This window comes from Acomys minous (genome assembly GCF_964271855.1).
Source record: "Acomys minous genome assembly, chromosome: 3".
In the NCBI taxonomy this organism is placed as follows: domain Eukaryota; kingdom Metazoa; phylum Chordata; class Mammalia; order Rodentia; family Muridae; genus Acomys; species Acomys minous.
In genome coordinates this window covers 5,838,233-5,857,737 of record NC_140485.1, presented here as the reverse complement: position 1 = coordinate 5,857,737, position 19,505 = coordinate 5,838,233, and the positions used below count along the sequence as shown (strand labels likewise).

Here is a 19,505-nt window from a genome sequence, read left to right as displayed (position 1 = left end):
GAGAATCCTGGCCACAGGAATAAGAAATATCTTTAGAGCCCATGAACTAAAAAGAGTGAGAAATATATTTTGCTGAAGAATAAGCAGACTGTGACAGAATCCATTAGGCAAACCCAAATGGATGGTCCAGCCAAGGGCAGGCAGGCCCCACGGAAGCAGATGAAGCACTGTACACAAGTACACACCAAGCTGTCATCACCAGCACACAGTCATCAGGGGCCATGCCGCTTGGGTCATTTTAACCCTCGCACAGAGCAGAGCCAAGGGTGTGGTGCAGCTATAGCAGTAATTCGCGAGCACATCTTGCCTGCTTTGGTCTGACAATGCCACCCAGGGTCCGGCCACCGCACTAAGAGACACATTGAGAAGACAACATGCTTTATCTCCATCACCTTCCACAGAAACTGGTCATGGAGTGGAATGGACAACCTCCACCAAGAGCATGCTCACCCTGTCCACATCACAGCAAGCAGGAGCAAGTCCCCGACACCCTGAGTGCACCAGGAAGCTGAGGGGAGTCTTGATATGGTAGAGGTGAGGTGGGGGCTCATGTACCTAAGGGTACTAAGCAGGGACAGTTATGAACAGCAAAAACAAGAGCTCTCACAGACCCTCACACACTCACCAACACACTCCCCTGGCTCTCTAGGAAAAAGAGGGACTAACAGCAGGCATGATAGTTCATGCTTATACAGGCTGAGGCAGGGAAGCCATCCTTTCGAGGCCAGCCTGTGTTACAGTGAGAGATCCTGTCTGAAAAGGAAAAAACAAAACAAAACAAAAAAAGAAGGGGCTAAATACATAGACTTGTCAATTGGGCAAGTCCTGGAGTCTCAGGACTTACTACACAACCACGTGTTAGTCAAGCACTCCTTCTCCTATTTATGAATGCTTCGTCTATGGTCCTCAATTTATGCAGCTTGAAAATCATAGTCCCTTCTCCTTGGCTGAAGCTCTCACCTGTCTCTAGACCACACCCCTCATTGACAGACCTGGGCTCCTCTCAGCGGGTTCTGCTCTACATCTCAACAGTTTCTGGGGGAGTCAATCTGCTGCAGAGGCCTGATCCGCTGACCTGCATCCAGAGAATTGGCCAAACAGCAGGGAAGGAAGCCCACCCCCCAACCTCCACTCTGTAGTGCTCTCTAGATTGTTTCAGCATTTAGAAGTTACCATTATTACTTTATTCTTTGGGGGATGAGGAATACAGCATTTAAGATAATATATCAACACCCAATTTTATGCCCCTACAGTAATTTCAAAAGGCCATTAAATAAGAGTTTTAATGGGAAATTATCAACTGCAACATCTCATTAAGGTTTCTGTCCCATGTGGCCTTGCATCAAGGAGAATGATGTCCAAGGCCTTCCACACAGGTGTTTCCAACTTCAGGGGGCGCTGCCACAGCCACAAGAGCCAATGCCTTCTTCAGGGTTGCTTCCAACTTTTGAAGAATAAAATATCAGCACACTGCATTAAAAAAAAAAAGTCAAAGAACACCTGGACTCCTGCTGTGGGACAGCCAGCACTCTGCCTCCACTGGTCCCCATCCAGATCCAACCAACCTCGGATCAAAAACATTAAAAAAAAAAATGTGCCTCTACTAAACACATGCAGATCTTTTCTTTATAATTATTCCTTAAACAATATAACATAACAACTATTTAATAGCATCTGTGTTGTATTAGGTATCGCAAGTAGTATAGAGGTGATTTAAAGTATAAGAGGCAGGCCACAAACATAGCTCATTGGTACAAAACTTGTCTAACCATATAAGGGCCCTGGATTTGATCCCTAGCATTATAGGGATAGATAATAAATAGATTGAAAAAAGAAAAGAAAAATGAAGCATACAGGACTTTGGGGGTTATTTATATGCAAACGTAATACCATTTTGAGACTTCAACATTTGCAGATTTTGGAATTCACAGGGGTGGGGGGTAGTTTAGGGGTGTCTTGGAATCAATCTCATGAAATATGATGAAAGACTATTTTTTTTAATGTTTGTGTTTGTATTATCCCATATTTGATGTCTTTGTCTTCTTTCATTATCAAGTTGTTTCAAGAATTTGGTAGCCTCAATTTAGAGCTAACATTGTACTAATATGTCTCTGTGGAGTTTTCACATTGACACTGGTGGCCGTGCTGAGCCTGGGTAAGCGGTGCAGGGCCCCAGGCGGTCTGGGGGCATCAGGTCCACTAAGCACCTGTGTGTCACAGTTCAATTTCCTCAGAGAGTCCTGGGAGACTAACTACCTCAAACCCTGTCAGAGTGTGCTAAAGTGCTTTGCACGAGTCACACAAATTCAACTACTTTTTAAACCCTGACTGAATCTGTATCGTTACTACCCACTAAAAACACCAAAGCAAATCAGTGTTCTGTATGATCTTCATTCTGTCTGGATCATACAGAATCTGTGTTAGTTCTATAACGCGTCACTAAACGACTAGCGAAGAAGGGGTGGGGCAATATGGAGGGAACATTATTTCTTAAAAACACTGATTGAATAAAGTTACCATTAGGGGAGACATGAACACAGAACAGAATGAGAAGACACAGCAGAGGTTCAAGAAAATTTGCCAAGACTACTCTTTGCCAAGACTACCCTGTCTAGACAGCTCCTCACACCTCGCTGTGCAGTCCCTTGCTGGAGACACCTCGACTCAGGCTCACTCACGGGTCTTGCCCTAAAGCATGAGATGCAGCTTGAACGTGCCTGCTCAAAATAACTGATGCCTCTGCCACAGGCTGAGGGCCTCTGCCCTGGAGAGGCAACCTTCAGCGTGGGCCCCAAATGAAGTCATGCATATAGGGTAGCCCTGAGCCAACCCAGTTAAGGCACAGCAGGAGACAGAGCCTCCCAGCAGACAGGACCTAAATCAGCCAACTTTAGCCAGTCACAGAAACAGAAGCAAAGACAGAGAGCTGCTGTTGTAAGGCAGTAAAATCTGGGGTGCTTGTTACATAGCTTTACTACAGCAGCAGCTGACTGACACAGGTGACACCCTGCTGTGGAGCTCTGTCCTCCAAACTACAGCATTCCCACCTGCTGAGGACTGAGGCTTGTAAAACTCAAGAAGCTCACAAAGTCAGGAGCCTCACAGCCCGCCCCCCCAAGGTTATATAACCAATAGTTACTGGGGGGAGGGAGACCCCTGAATGCAGCTCTCCTGAACCATCACCCAGGCTGAGTGGGTGGTGATACAGCTTCCTTAGACTCACCCCTGCTCCTGTGTACAACAAAAAGCTCAGTGGCTCAAGACGGACTTGGTTGTTACTCTGACTGTGGTCAGTACCCTATCTGGGGTGACCAGGAAAAGTCAAACACTACGGAAGCCCAGAGAAGACCTTTCACTCAAGCTCCCAGGGCAGGCAGGGGCACTCACCAGGCTCGCCTTTTTTCTTTGAACCAGACTTCTTCTTTGCAGGGGCCTCTTGCTTTGGTGCCTCCTGGCTCTGGACCAGTCCTGCATTTTTAGCCTGGGCAGGAGCCGACTCTGACTTTTTACCCTGACTGGAAGCTGTATCCATCTTTTTGCCCTGGTTGGGGGACCCCTCTACCTTTCTGCCTTGGTTTGGGGCTCCTTCTGCCTTTTTCCCCTGGTTTGAGCCGCCCTGAGTGGCAGCTGCGTCTGTCTTTCTGCTCTGTTTGGGACTTCCATCCCCCTTGTGGCTCTGATTCTGGGTCCCCTCACCTTTCTTGCCCTGACTTTGGACCCCCTCTGCCTTTTTGCCCTGGTTTTGAGGCCCCTCCCCTTTCTTGCCCTGGTTTTGGTCCCCTTCCCCCTTCTTCGTCTGATTTTGGGCCCCTTCCCCCTTTTTACCCTGGTTCTGGGCCCCCTCCATCTTCTTGCCCTGGCTTGGGGTTCCTTCTGCTTTTCTACCCTCTACTTTTGTGCTTTGGTTGGGAGACCCGTCTCCTTTCTTGCCCTGGTTAGGAGATCCTTCTCCTTTTTTGCCCTGGTTTTGTGTCCCTTCTCCCTTCTTGCCTTGGTTTGAGGTTCCCTCTGCCTTCTTGCCTTGGTTCTGGGCTGCTTCCATTTTTTTGCCCTGGTTTTGAGTTGCTTCCCCTTTCTTGGCCTGGTTCTGAGCCCCTTCCCCCTTCTTGACCTGGTTTTGGTTTGTTTCCCCCTTTTTGCCCTGATTTTGGGCCCCTTCTACCCCTTTCTTGGCCTGGTTCTGGCCATCCTCCCCCTTCTTAGGTTGGTTCTGGGCACCCTCCCCCTTCTTGGCCTGGTTCTGGGCCCCCTCCCCCTTCTTAGCTTGGTTCTGGGCCCCCTCCCCCTTCTTAGCTTGGTACTGGGCCCCCTCCCCCTTCTTGGCCTGGTTCTGGGCGCCCTCCCCCTTCTTGGCCTGGTTCTGGGCCCCCTCCCCCTTCTTGGCTTGGTTCTGGGCCCCCTCCCCCTTCTTAGCTTGGTTCTGGGCACCCTCCCCCTTCTTGGCCTGGTTCTGGGCCCCCTCCCCCTTCTTGGCTTGGTTCTGGGCCCCCTCCCCCTTCTTCACCTGGTTCTGGGCGCCCTCCCCCTTCTTAGCTTGGTTCTGGGCCCCCTCCCCCTTCTTGGCTTGGTTCTGTGCGCCCTCCCCCTTCTTGGCTTGGTTCTGGGCCCCCTCCCCCTTCTTAGCTTGGTTCTGGGCCCCCTCCCCCTTCTTAGCTTGGTTCTGGGCGCCCTCCCCCTTCTTACCTTGGTTCTGGGCGCCCTCCCCCTTCTTAGTTTGGTTCTGGGCCCCCTCCCCCTTCTTAGTTTGGTTCTGGGCCCCCTCCCCCTTCTTAGCTTGGTTCTGGGCCCCCTCCCCCTTCTTGGCCCCCTCCCCCTTCTTGGCCTGGTTCTGGGCCCCCTCCCCCTTCTTAGCTTGGTTCTGGGCGCCCTCCCCCTTCTTGCCCTGACTGCTGGTTGCAGGAGCATTGGCCTTAGAGCCTACTGGAGGCACAGCCACCATCGGCACCTCCTTGGGTGTGGCTTCCAAGATGGCCGACTTTGAAGCAAGAACCTGGATGGAATTCACAACAGAACTGACTGCTGGCTCCACCTTTGCCACTTTTTTCTCCTTCTTCTTTTTGTCCTTAGGGGAAGAAGCCAGCTTTTCCTGAGGCATAGCTGATACTGTGGCTATAGGGGTATGGGCCACAGAGGAGTGTACTGAAGTTGGAGCCACAGCCACAGCAGGTACACGCACTTGGTCCTTGAGGATGATGGTCATGTTGGGATCCAGATCATGGTCAGGTATCTTCCCATTAGGTTTATCTTCCTTTTTCTTGGTCTTTCCTTTCTTCTCCACGTTTTTTTCCTTCTTTTTCTTCTCTCCTTTCTGGTGGTGAGTTTTCGCCATCTCCTTGCGCTGGTTGGCAAGAGCTTCTTCATACGACGTCTCCTTCATGGAGAAGGTTGACACCAGGAAGATGCCGATGGCAGAAACAACCATAAACCCGCCAAAGACCACAACTCCCAAGGTCTGAGTGTCGTAGATGTCCATCTTGGCTGGCTTGTCTTCCACCTGCCAACACATACAAGTAGATTACTTTCTGGAAAAGTTGAGGGACTGGACAATTTCCATCCCATATCACGAAACTTAAGGTTTCTCACTATTACTTCAGACTAAATTCAGAGTAGAAGCAAGGCCATGTTCTTACTCCCTCTTCAGAAATGGGTAATTTTTACTTAGAGTCTGGACAGTTCTTTTAGTGCCCCAAGATGCAAACAGGAAGATGGCAGAGTGCAGGGGGACAACCAGAGTTTGTAATGTTCTGGAGCTTCCAAAGCTCATGGCCATGGCCAAGTTCAAGGTGCCCCTTTCAGCACCACCCCCCTCCCATTAGATTCAAGCTACTCCTGAGCACCAATGCTGTCTGAAAGTGAAACAGCAGGGAGTAGTGGCAACATGGTAAGATGGCTGTATGTGCCATACACACAAACAAGATGTGATTCTGAGTAAGAAAACTTCATTTTTCATGTTGGGCTGAAATCTTTACTTTTTATATTTGCCTTCAATGTAAAATTGGCTGGTTTTAGTTTAACAAAAAAACCAACAAAAACCTCAGTTAACACCAACACATCTGCAGGCTTTCCCAGCAGGCCACTGGCATGTCACACTCTGCTTTGTTGCCAGTGCTCTAAACAAAGCTACTATGGTCAAAGACAGACACCTTGTTAATGCAATCCTTAAAAGCCACCAGAAGGTGATACAGGACAACACATTTTCTGCAGCAATCCCACCTCAGTCCCAGAGCATACAATTTCCATGCTGGGAAACAGAAAGTTAAGTCTTGAGAAGCCCATGAGATTCTAAGTTTAATTTCACATCTGCAGATTTCACAGAAGGGGCAGTGTCACTAGGTTCTTTGTCAGACAGCATGTCCCAAACCATGACAATGTAGCATACCACTCTTGTTGCCTACGGACCAAAGTCCAAAAGATCAGAGGCAACTGGGCTCACTCCTCCCTGGCTCATCCCTCCCTGGCTCACAGCCCAGGCTTAGTTTCACTTCACCAAGCTTAGTGACACTTCATGTCAGTGCCACCCTCAATTCCCAGTCCCCTGAGTAAGAGGAGATACAGTCTAGCCCCTCTGAGAGGATCAGCAAAGACTGAGTAAGAGCTCCAGTGTAGAATGGAGAGGTTGGGAGGGAGGGATAACAAGAGGGAAAAGGAAAAAGAAGGAAAAGGACATTGTATCCAGGCTCCCTAGACACTACGGATCGCTTGGCCCATGCAATATATGCTCCTCTTTAACAGGGCAAAGGATGAAAACCGAGTTGGAATGAATTTCTAAATGAAAACTATGGACTCCAAATAGACATTAGGTCATTCTACAGAAGGGACACTGTTTAAACATCTTATCATCATATTCTAGGACACTCACTCTCCTCACATTCACTGTGTCACTCTGATAAGACCCTTAAGGAAGGACTGAAAATGTTCATGTTTACTAGCACATTCTCCATGGTGGTTACACCCTGCTGTGGCTGTTGTGACTCTCAGTCTTCCATAGACTGTCACCGAGGGCTGTGTAGGACCAAGGCCCAACACACCATCCCTATCATTGCTTCTGCAAGTGAAGTCTGAGCCCAGTCCACAAGCCTTCGAAACCTGGGAAGGCAGCATTTATATTCCAAATGGATTCTGACTGCTAGCTATGGATCTCTACTACATCAGAACCAAAGCCAAGTGAGTGCTCTCACAGGTGGCAGACAGGGAAGGCTGTTAAAATAAGCCTTCCCAGGAACACACTCCTAGGCTAGAGGTTGAAAAGAACTTGCACCTGCCCAATCTTTGCTCTGTTCTGTGTGCAGAAGGGCTGCAGCAAGGTGTGTGATACAGCTGATCACCCCTTCCAGGCGTAAGGATCCCCCAACTGAAATTCCTACAGGGCCTCACAAGGACCTCTCAGAACTCTGCCAACAGAGACATGCTCACGCACACAAACTATAGTGTAGTCAGATGTCTGGTACCATGGCAGAAAATCTCCAGAACGTCACCTTCTACAACAGCAGGCCCACATTAGGCCTGGCTCAGCCTGGCCATAGCTCCATGAACACCGAATGGCCTCCAGACAACGATGCTCTCAAGGGGTGGCCTCTTGTAGAGTTGCAGTTGGCACCAGTCACCAGTCCCTGACACAGTGAAGGGCCATCAACAAAGCAGGGCCTGTTCTCAGCTAAGGACTGTGAAGCTCTGTGCAGTTTTGTGCCTTCCAACTGCTCAGCTCAGACAGAAAAGCCAAGGTTGGAAAATCAGCCTTTAATCTGACTCCACACAGGCAAACATGACACACAAGATAGATTCTCCGTGGGGAGCTCAGAGTCAGGGTAAGCAAACTCGGGTGAATATTTGTGCCTGCAGCACACACAGAGTGTGTTTATAACAGCATAAATGTGTCTTCCCAACTTTTGCAGTGGGAAGAAATTACATCCCTACCATTAATTCCTTAGCTAGAAATTTTTAAAAGAAAGCTTTCACGGGAAAATTAAAAGTTCTAGTCTTTAGTAATACACAGAAACATTTAAAGCTAAGGCAGTATCTCTGCAAGCCGCAAAGAAATGGAAATTTGAATAAAGGTCACCTGCTTTCGAAGTGAATTTACCTTCATGATGGACTGTAATCGTAGGCTGACATATGCCCCCAGCCCCTACCCCTCATCCGCCCCGCCTTCCAACCCCCTCCCACGAGTTTAGGACACAAACACAGCCTGGGAGACTCCTCACCCACAGAGCAGTATGCCTGCAGGAGCCTCTAGCTCACACTTGCAACTTGCTCACTACACTGAGATCAGAGTGCATCTCTTCAAGGTGTGGGCCATGCCTACAGGGGCTAAGATTCAGGCCAGGCGTGCTCCCACCCAGACTCTATATGCTCTCAGCACAGGAATCCCTATTCTGTCACTTCCATAACCTTCTGTGAAACAAGTACTTCTACGAACCTACTACTTCCAAAATACTCAGTAAAAGACCAGCTGATGAAGAGCCTAAAAGGGAAGGAAACAGGAAGCTTTCCAAGGCCAAAGCCCACTCCCACCCAGGCTTTGTTGAATGGAACTCACTACCATCTTTAAGGAAAGAGAATGCTGCTTCTTAGTATTTGTCTTAGTATTTGGGAAACAACAGGAAATGGGGCACTCAATACTACAGATGCAGACTGTACCTGCTAACTCAAATGGCCTAATAAAGCCAGTTCAACCCAATCTGGCACTTGGGATATAGGTCAATTTTAGGAAAGGACCTTTAACAACAGCCTCAAGTTGGTCTCATCACTAGTTACTGCTCTTACAGTGGACAACATGTGGTGCTCAGAGAAGCACCAGGTAGAAGATGGTTAAAGATTATCAGCCTCAGGGCTAGAGAGATGGCTCAGAGGTTAAGAGCACTGACTGTTCTTCCAGAGGTCCTGAGTTCAATTCCCAGAAACCACATGGTGGCTCACAACCATCTATGAGATCTGGTGCCCTCTTCTGGCCTGCAGGTGTACATACAGGCAGAGCATTGTATACATAATAAATCTTTTTTTTTTTTTAAATCTTTTTAAAAGCCTATAGATCTATTCCTAAGCCAGAGGACTTGCTGGAAAGACATTGAATAGCAAGAAAACAAAGGTGGCAATAGGTATAACTATTATCAAGACAGGTATCACAAAATAAAGATTGAGCACCCCCAACCCAAAGCTCTTGAAATTCACCTAATGCTTAAAGCTGGGGAGCAAGAGATGGTGCTCCTGGTGGAAAATTCTCAAACCTTATGTGATGTTCTCACAGGCAGAGGCCAGGTGTAGGAACATGTCTGTAATCCCAGGGGCACTCAGGAGGCCCATATAGGAGGATTTTGAGTTCAAAGCCAGCCTAAGCTTTAGAACAAGACCCTAGCTCAAAAAATAAAACAATTTAAATCAGGCATATTAAAAATATATATAATTGGGGGCTTAGAGAGATGGCTCAGTACAAGTACTCTTACAGAGGACCAAGGTTTCGTTCCCAATACCTACACGTTGGCTCATAACTACAGTTTCAGGGTGTCTGACACCCTCTTTTGAATCCAGGAGCTACTCCATGTACATGGTACATATAAATTCACACAGGCACACACACATGCACATGAAAATAATAAATGTTTATTTTTTTAAAGTACATTAAAATACATAAACTTACTTGAGTACATAATTATATAAGAAACGTGAATGAAGTTCAGTGTTCAGACTTGGGTTTATCCCTATAATATCTCATAGACACATTCCAAAGTCAAAAATGAAAACAAAGGCCAACATCTGAAATGCTTCTAGTGTAAGCATTTTGGGGAAGGGACAATAAACTTGTGTTATCACAGATCAGATACACAAAAGTACAAGAAGAAAAGTAGGAATATTTCCCCACCAATCAGGTATGCTAAATGCTAACATTTTCCACACTGACTTCAGATACTCTGTGTGTGTGTGTGTGCGTGTGTACACACGTGTTTGTATGTGTGTGTGTGTAACTGACTTCCAAAAAGGTCAACACTATTGAACTGAATAGAACACTTATTACTTATGAACATGCATATGTTACATATAAACAAACAAAAATATATTATCTCTACAAACAAAATACAACACTTTTACATACTGTAACTTCTATGTAAAGGGTATTATTTGGGGTGACAGCTGGCACTTTTTAGCTAATCCTCATTTTGAAACTCATACAGATACAAATTAACTTAGGCTCATTCCTTTGAACTCCTATGACATGCGAACAGCCATATTTTTACATGCTTATGTTTTAAATCCGATGCTACTCACACAGAGCAGGAGTGACAATGTTTACCAGAGTAAACATTGCTCATATTCCTGCCATTCAAAGTCAGTTCCTAGAGTGGTTTGTAACCAGTGACACAAGTCACAGTTCAGTTACTTCCTTCTGCAAACTTTAATAGAGAGCTGGAGACAGTTCAGAGGCAGCATCCGTCCCCTACCCAGGAGCCCTGGATGAACTCACTGGAGAACTTCAGTAATGCCTTTTGCCATGAGGTGGGCTGTTCACTGGGGGCTCCCTTGTCATCGCTGGCTTTGTCGTCAGCACCGCCACACCTGCCTGGGCTGCTCCGTCCTCTGTGCTACTGCTGGGCTCTCTCGTGTAGTCTATACCCTGCTATACTCCACTAGTGTATTTACTTAAGGTCTAGATTAGCATCATGTTTTCAGCTTATACCTGTAGTGAGTATTTTGGTGTGTTTAAAAATCCAGTTATAGCCAGGAGGTGGTGGCACACGCCTTTACCCCAGCACTCAGGAGGCAGAGGCAGGAGGATCTCTGTGGTAGAGAAACCCTGTGTGGAAAACAAACAAAACCCAGTTGTGCTCTGTAAACATGTTTTTGCTTAATCCCAGGTATGGGATGTGGTCTGCCTCAGACTGTTCTCAGCAGCAGACTATTTGCCTCACGAGTGCTCTGGCAGAGGGTGATTCTGCGAGCTGAAGATAGTTTAATTCTGGGGACTCTAGAGAGGCTATAAAAAGACACGAGAGAGGAGGCGTGGCCATTCCTCCTGCTGGTTCTGCTCCTACTGCTGGTTTGTCAAGTGGTTGTGAGAAAAGAGAAGGTGAGAAGAAGTTGGAGGTATCCTGAGGAGACAAAGATGGACTGGCCCCAAGGAACTCACTGCCCCTAATCAGCAGAAGTTCTAAAAAGAGCTCAACGCTGCCCTCCCCACTAACCTGTCCCTTCTATCTGGTGTTGAGGTGTTGGAAGGGACTGGGGTAGAGAAGGATGGTAGAAACAAGAGCACAGGCCGGGCGGTGGTGGCACAGGCCTTTATACCCAGCACTTGGGAGGCAGAGGTAGGCAGAATTCTCTGAGTTCAAGGCCATCCTGGTCTACAGAGCGAGTTCCAACACAGCTAGAGCTGTTACACAGAGAAACCCTGTCTCGAAAAACTAAAACAAAACAAAACAAACACACAAACAAAAAACCCCAAAAAATAGATTAAACATATACCCGCCCTTCAGAATTTCTACTGAACTTTTAATTTGAATCATGCTGAATTCACAGATAAACTTAGGATAACTGATGTTGTGACCACAGGAACTCCATCAATGAGCAGCAATGCCATATAGCATTACACTGATGACGTTTTATTTCAAGCTTTTAGAAATTTTTTTGATTTTTCTCCATGAAAGTCTTCCATATCTTTATTAAGTCAAGATTATTGCTTTTTGTAATATCCTAAAGAAAAAGCATATTTTGTGAATTATTTTGTCCATTTTCTCAGCTATATACAACCAGTAAAGCCATGATGTTTATATATGTACCATTTATCCAGCTTCTATTATTATGCTAAACTCTTGTCAAACTGCAAGGTTTATAAATTTGCTTTGATTTTCTTGGCAGAAAACTACTTATGCAGGGGGGAACTAAGTCCTGCTTCTTGCCCTCTGTGCTACATTACCTCAGTTCTGAGGAGAGCTGGTAGTGGGAGCTTCCCTGAGGTTCCTGCATCCAACTGCTCAGGTCTCACTGTCACATACAGAAGTAATGCAGTTTTAGTGGAACCCTTTCATCGGATTAAGTAGTGTACATTATCTTCTCAGCTACCATTTTAAAAAATAAGCATCGAATTTGGCAACTGCTTTTCACATCATCTGACATTTCTCTCCTTTAATGTGAACTATATTAAATTTTAATACAGTAGCTCCCTTTTATCTGCGAGGGCTCAGTTTCAAGAGCACGAAAGAATCTTGACACATAGTCCTGAACCCTGTATGTGTATAGTATGTTCTCTCCTATATACACACAGCTATACTAAAGTTTAAAAACTAAGCACAATAAAAGGCAAACACAACAATAAAGCAATTATAATAATGTAACACCACTGACAACATCACTACCTTGTTTTTGAGGGTTGTAATTAAATGAAGACAACGGGACAGGGAGTGTATACAACGTAGACGCACTGAATAACGGGACAAGTCATGTCCTGGGATGGCTCTCAAAAGTATGAGAATGAAAAAAAAAAAAAAGGAAGAAAGAAAAACAAAAACAAATCCGGGCACGGTGGCACACATGCCTTTAATCCCAGCACTCAGGAGGCAGAGGCAGGCAGATCGCTGTGAGTTCGAGGCCAGCCTGGTCTAGGAAGTGAGTCCAGGACAGCTAAGGCTACACAGAGAAATCCTGCCTCGAAAAACCAGGAAAAAAAAGTATGAGAATGATATAAAATGTAAAAGCGATTCATTATTTCTGGAATTGTCCATTTAATGTTTTTAGACTATGGTTAACTATGGATATCTGAAACAAACATTTGACAGAAATTCTTTTTTTAATATTTTATTAATGTATTCATATTACATCTCAATGGTTATCCCATCCCTTGTATCCTCCCATCCCTCCCTCCCTCCCATTTTCCCCTTACTCCCCTCCCCTATGACTGTGACTGAGGCAGAAATTCTTTTTAAATAACATCTCTACATTTGATTTGTCTAGTTTTTCATGGCCTTTGTCTTCAAAGCTACAGAAACCGGGTCACTCTCACTGCTCTCATGCGGGTGGCAGGGCCACTAGACTCTTATCTAATGAGCTCAGATCAGCCCGTCACTCCTGCTCACTAGGACAGTATGTATAAGCCTGCGCTTGTTCTGTGGCTTCAGAAACCCAGGATGGGATCGGCTGTCAGGGTGGATGCCAGAGTGCTTTCCTAACAGAGGAGAGCACGGATGCAGCCACCAACACTATGTGAGGGTGACCGCAGAACCAACTTTTGGGTTTGTGATCCAACTACACTTCATTATTCCCTCCATCTTCCACTGGTTTACACTGTTTCCCAACTTCTTGGCAAATATTTAAGGCAATACATTTCCTCCAAATACCTGTAGAGCTTCATTTTAAAGCTGTAAAACATTTACATTACTGCTCAGTTTCCAACTCCCCACGTACTTCGCTTCGACTTGTGACGTGGCGATGTAGTTAACTTTCTTAACACAGAGAAGGGACTGAATTATCACAGATAAATCCTAATTGAACTGCACTGTTAATGTCCATATTTTTAAGTATGATCTAAAAGCCAGTCACTCTCTCCCCCTCTCTTACGGCTAGGCTTTGCCTAACTCTACTGCTGAGGAGAGCTCTTGCCTTTCCACTATACTCACTTTTCAGTTGCTTCTTAGAATCTATCAATTTATGTTTTATTTGAGACCACTTTGTTAGGATATGAAATCACAATATATCTTCCTGGTTGAGTACCTATTTCTCTTCCCATTTGAGAATGACCTTTTCATTAAATTCTAGTTTGATTATTTTCAAAGTGTCTCCACCTCTTGTAAAACTAGTATTAGACTTTTTTCTTTTTCTTTTCAACCTTTCTGTATTCATATTTTAAGTGTTACTCCTAAACCCAGTATATAGCTGGACTTTATTTTAATCCCAGTGGCACTCTGTCTTGGGTTTAGTCCCCCAACATGTACTGTGGTTTTCTGAATTATGGACTCATTCATTCTCTGTTCTGAGGTGCACACTGGTAACAGCGTTTCTTTACTTACACCCTCACCCCTTTTCAGTGTTTGATTACTCAAAAGCACTATCCTGTCTTGCTTCATAGCTTGGGTATTAAACACTGTACTTCTTTTGAAATGAGTTCCCTTTAATATTTGTTTGTTGAGACGGGGTCACAATATACATCCCTGGCTGGCCTGGACACTCTAGGTAAACCAGGCCGGCTTCACACTTGGACATCTGCTTCCCACGCGCTCGGATCACAGGAGAAGTGTACAAACACACCCAGCAGCTTTAACTGTTTTAGTTGAAATGTTCTTTACCCCACATTTTCCAAACATACATACCTGACTCAGTTTCCTTCCTCCATCCCGTGCTCCAAGAGGAAAACCTAAAAGGCTTTAAGTCTACTGCTGTAGCCCTGCCCCATCTTGCACATCTCGACTAATCACTGTTGCTCTGGCGGACACCTGATACTTGTGTAATTACTCAGGTTTGTCATTTGTTCATCACTGCTTCTTCTGCTTTGCCCCATTAGGTCTTGCAAAGACCCCTTTTGGTCAATTCTTTGAGTAGGAATAGCACCCTGATCTACTTTTACAGGCCTCACTCCCTAGAAAGCCTTTCCTTTCACCTCCATTCTTGACTGAACAGAAGCCATATAAAAGCTTTCTTCACCCCTCTAAAGACTGATTTTATCTTCTGGCTTCTCTTTGTTGGTAGAAAGAGTGCTGCCGACCTACCGTAATCCTGTATCTTTTTATCTCTCAACATCTTTTACATATGTATACATGCTGTATGTACACATGTGTGAACATGTCAGGTGTGAATGCACATGTTCGCAGACACAGAGAGGCCCCAAGTTGGCTTCAAGCCTTCCTCCATCATTCTTGAGTACTTTGTTGAGGCAGGGTTTCTCAATGAACCTAGAGCGCACTGACAGTCTAGCTGGCCAGCTTGCTGCAGGCATCCTGTCTCTGCCTCTCAAATGCTGGGGTTACAGGTGGACACAACGCCTGCCCACCTTCATGTGGGGGTCTGCACACAGGACCTTGTGCTCTCCCCAGCCTTTCTCACCACTTCAAGTTCTATTTCCAGGGTTCTGGACATAATTGACATCAATTCTGCAAGACTATTTGTCACTGAGTTCCTTTGACAATTGTCTCGTTCCTCCTGGTCCTTCCAGGTGTCCCCTTAATTCTTTTGTGCAGACATCAGGGAAGACTTCAGGTTTAAGATTCATTCACCACTCTCTCGTACTGTAATCTCCAACCAGCTCCTTAATGAATCCTTCAACTTGCTCTGTCATTTTCAAGTCTGCCTGGCTGCTTTCATGGTACCTTTTTTTTTTTTAAACCTCTTTTCTATTTCTTTCCTTACCTTCTACCTTTAATTGTGACTCTGTACTACATTTCTGTTGGACTTTACAGTGGCAATTCTTCAGCGACTTTCCGTTAAAAATTATTTTATCTTTGTTTCAACCAGGCCTTAAAGAGAGTGGCCAACCATAGACTGAGGGTTCTATGCAGCAGGGGCATCTGATGGAAAATGTTCAGCTTCCGCGCCCCCCCCCAAACCTCGGGACAGGACAACTAGGCTATCACCCATCTTCCTCTTGCTCCTAACTAGAAAACTGCCTGTCCTTTCATGGACATACTACGAGTTAGTCCCCACTGCCCATCTCAGATTCCTGTCCCACCTGAACACTAAGGCCCAAGATGGCATCAGCTGCCTGCACCCCACCCAACAGTATCCTGAAGTCAGGTCGGTCTGGGCCTCAGCCCTTGCTCTCACTTTCCTGGCACTCTCTTTGCTCCCTATGAAGGGTAATGCTCACTGACATCAACTAATATTTCCAAAGACGCATCAGAGCCTCTCATCTGAGAACTTACATGTAACCTGATTTGTTTTGTTGGTTGACTGTGCAGCCCTGGCTGTCCTAGAGTCACTTTGCAGGCCAGGCTGGTCTCGAGCTCAGAGAGATCCACCTGCCTCTGCCTCTCTGACTGCTGGGATTACAGGCATGGACCCCACACCAGCTTAACCTGGTTTGTTTGTTTTGTTTTGTTTTGCTGTGTGTGTGTGTGTGTGTGTGTGTGTGTGTGTGTGTGTGTGTGTGTGTGTGTTAAGAGAGAAAAGGGAGCAACTACAAGTAGGATTTTGAAATAATTTATCTCATGCTAAAAGTAACTTCCTACTTTAAAGAAACAATGCCATTCATATTAAAGAGTTGGACACTAAAAATAGAAATATATTCTATTATAAGCCTTGCTTAATCATCAGCCATTTCAGATTCAATTTCTACGCCTGAGGGGGAAAATAAAGAATTAACAAGTTTTTCTGTTTCACTAAAAAATTTTTTTGAAAAACTAGGTGTTTGAACAGACCTAAATCCTCTGGGAGCCCACAAGGCACCAGCGTCCACTCTACTAAGGAAGATGACAGCCCTACACACACGATCAAGGATCCTCAAGAGAGACAACTGGCCCACACAGCTCTCTTACTGGAGCAGACATTCATCCCCAGGAAGGAGAGACCAGTCAGCACTGCACCAACTAACACCAGACCTCAGTAGCTATAGCCGTGGTAGAATTACTAAATATTCTATCAGGATGTTTGACAACCAGCACTCTTATGTCAATAAATCTAAAGAGAGAAGCACAGGCATCCTGGTGGAGAAAATGTTTTTGCCTGTTGCTGGAGAGGAGAGGTCCTTGCTTTTCAATTTTCATCTCCTGCGAATGGCCACTAAAGTCCTGTCGTCTATTGCTGGCGTACAAGAGTGTGAAAGTCTCTAGTAGTTACTGTTTTCCTGAGCAACTCTGCCTAATTCTAGTGACACGCCTTTAGATTCTTTTTCTGTATCTGTAATCATATAAATCAGTTTGTTCCCTTTTTTCCCCAATCTTGACACGTTTTAATTTTGTTTTTTCTGAGTTTTTGTAGAGTAGGGCCTCTATTACAATTGCTAAAGAGAGGACAGCAGGCGCCTCTCCCACATCGAAGGGGACAATGGAGGTACTTCACTGTACGGTGATCCTTGCTGACTTTTTGCAGATGTGCTCCCCAGGATAAAGAAGTCACTTTTTATCCCTACTATGCATGATTCTATGGTAGAATATATTTTATATATTTATCATGTATTTTCTTGGTAGCTGTTAAGATAAACAGCATTCTACTATTGTACCCTGTCGGCATAAGAGAGGAACACACACTAACGAAGGTTTGCATTCTGGGATACACATCACTTTGTCATTACACACACTGCTGGGTTTGGCTTTTAGTCTGATCTCCTTCCTTCTACTATTCTTACAGAACAAGATTGGCTGACATCACAATGAATAGCTGCATGACGTCCTCTCCCCCCTCCTCCCCTGCCCCCCCCGCCACCCCCCCCCCCCCGCCATGTCTAAGAAGAAACAGAATGTTTAGTCTTTACATGCTTGGTAAGGCAAACCAGAGAAAACATTTGGCCCGGTGTTTTCTTTATGAGGCTTACTCACAGATCCATTTCCCTTATGATTACAGGAGCATGCAGTTTTCTCTCTCCTACATTTAGTACTGAGAAGTTCGATTTTCTAGAAAGGTACCAGTGTTGTCACAACTTGCAAGATGTTTGTCGTGTTAGCCTGTGAAGAACAGCTATGTATGATGTGGAGTACCTCTCCTCCGCTAAGAATGCCTAGCTATACACCTTAAGACTGGCCTCAGACCTTTCCAACCTGAGCCTTCAGAGTGCTCAGGACACAGCTGTGCGCCACTGTACCTGGCTGCTTTAGACAAGCACCAATGGTATTAATTTAAAAATAATAATTTAGCATGATCTTCCTAAATCCCACTTGTCTTACTGTGTCCATAGAGAAGCCTCACTCCATAGACCTCATGTTGCTCGTGGTGTTGCTTGACATCTGCCATGCCAGCGTCTCTCCTGAGGTGATGCGGCTCTGCTGCTTGTTTTGTTTCCTTTGCTCTTCCTTCTACTACTTCATGGCTGACTCAGGCTCACTCTGACTTTTTATCAGGTTAAAGAAATTGCTTTTTATCCTAGTTAGCATAAATTGCATCAAGACAGATGCATTGCTCAATAATTTTCTTCTCTTTTTGAATGTGTTTAAAGTTATTAATCTGTCAGAAAATATTTCAGCTATATACACAAATTTAATATGTAGCATTTTCTTTATTGCTCTCAAAACATTTTATATTTCCCTACTTTATGACCTACAAACATTAGAAATATTTTCAAATTTCCAAATACACGGGAATATTCTATTTATCTTCTTAGCCCTATTTCTTATTTAACTGGAGTGACTGACTGTAAGGCCCCAGGCAGCCCTCTGAGCACTAGGAAGTGTGTGTTACGTGGCTGCACAGTTTACTTTTACAGTCACATACGTACTGCACTCCTCACAGTTTCATCCAAAGTTGTTGATTAGCTATAGGATCAATAAATTCTCTACTGTGGTTATAAATTAGACCATCCCCTAAATATTCTCACCATTTTCACTTTATACATTGAGATTATGTTGATTCAAATGTTCAGACAGGGCCAGTGCAGGCGCTCAGCAGGTAACGGCACTGGCTGACAAGCCTGACAGGCGGTTCGATCCCTGGAACCCACAGCAGAGGGAGAGAACTCCCTCCTTCCCACAAGTTGTCCTGTGACCTTATACACACACAAAATTAATTTTTTAGAAAATAAAACACTTAAATTGTTGAATTGACCTTCTCTATAAAGCTTTTACACTTGATCTCAGCAAAAAGTTGCTAAGCAATTACAATGTGCTTTTTTTTTTTCTGCCTTAAAGTCTATTCTCATAAGCCTAACACATCAGTTTTCTTCCTGCTCTTTTCTTTAGGACAGGGTCTTTCTATGTAGGCCAGGCTGCCCTAGGCTAGCATACAGCACGGCACATGGTACTCCTATACCTAGATCCTCTTCCATTGTATCTGTGGCAACGCAACGGCTGTTTTAAAATTCAGCACAAACAGCATCTTTATGCTTCAACTACAGTATCTGGGTAACTGGCATTTAATATGAATGCTAACACACTTGGGCTTAAATCTGTATTTTGTCTAACATTAGTTTCCCATCTGTCCTGGGATGCTTTTGTCTTTATCTTTCTTGATTACTTTTCAATGTTTTGTCTCCTCTTCTGGTATTACAGAAGTAGCCCGCTCTTTACTTCTTTAGTGGTAACTATTGGGGGGGACAGGAATCAACACTAAGGGGTCATACAAGTTAAACAAAACTTGTCTCCTGTCCCACTAGTTCCTTTCTCTCCCTGAGCACTGTTTTAGGCATTTGATCTCAGGTTTCGGTCTCACCAACACCATGGCATTGTTAAGATCCCCCAAGTCCCGACCCCCTTCTTCACTCACCCTTCCCTCCAGGACACCCTGAGAGCTCCTCGTGTGCTGCTAGTGACAGCCTGGCTCCTGCCTGACAACGGTCTCGCCGCTGAGCTGCTCTCTAGTCACAGCATGCATGGCCTCCATGTGGACTTACTTTTAATCTATTTGGGTTGTACAGGATTTTTGAAAAGACGGTGTCTCATCTATCC

The 19,505-nt window shown here is 45.1% G+C and overlaps 1 protein-coding gene across 4 annotated transcripts in view; it reads right to left on the bottom strand.

The window, feature by feature from the left end:
* RRBP1 (ribosome binding protein 1) overlaps nt 1–19,505 on the bottom strand; it is a 64,524-nt gene that overhangs the window by 34,174 nt on the left and 10,845 nt on the right. For 3 of the 4 annotated variants that reach the window (XM_084776144.1, XM_084776142.1, XM_084776143.1), the window contains exon 2: nt 3,388–5,494. In XM_084776144.1, coding sequence (XP_084632270.1) covers nt 3,388–5,473 — 2,086 coding nt within the window. In that variant the 5' untranslated portion in view covers nt 5,474–5,494. Of the gene's footprint in view, nt 1–1,161; nt 1,471–3,387; nt 5,495–19,505 lie in introns of those variants that run through there. The other variant, XM_084776145.1, reaches the window with a different exon arrangement.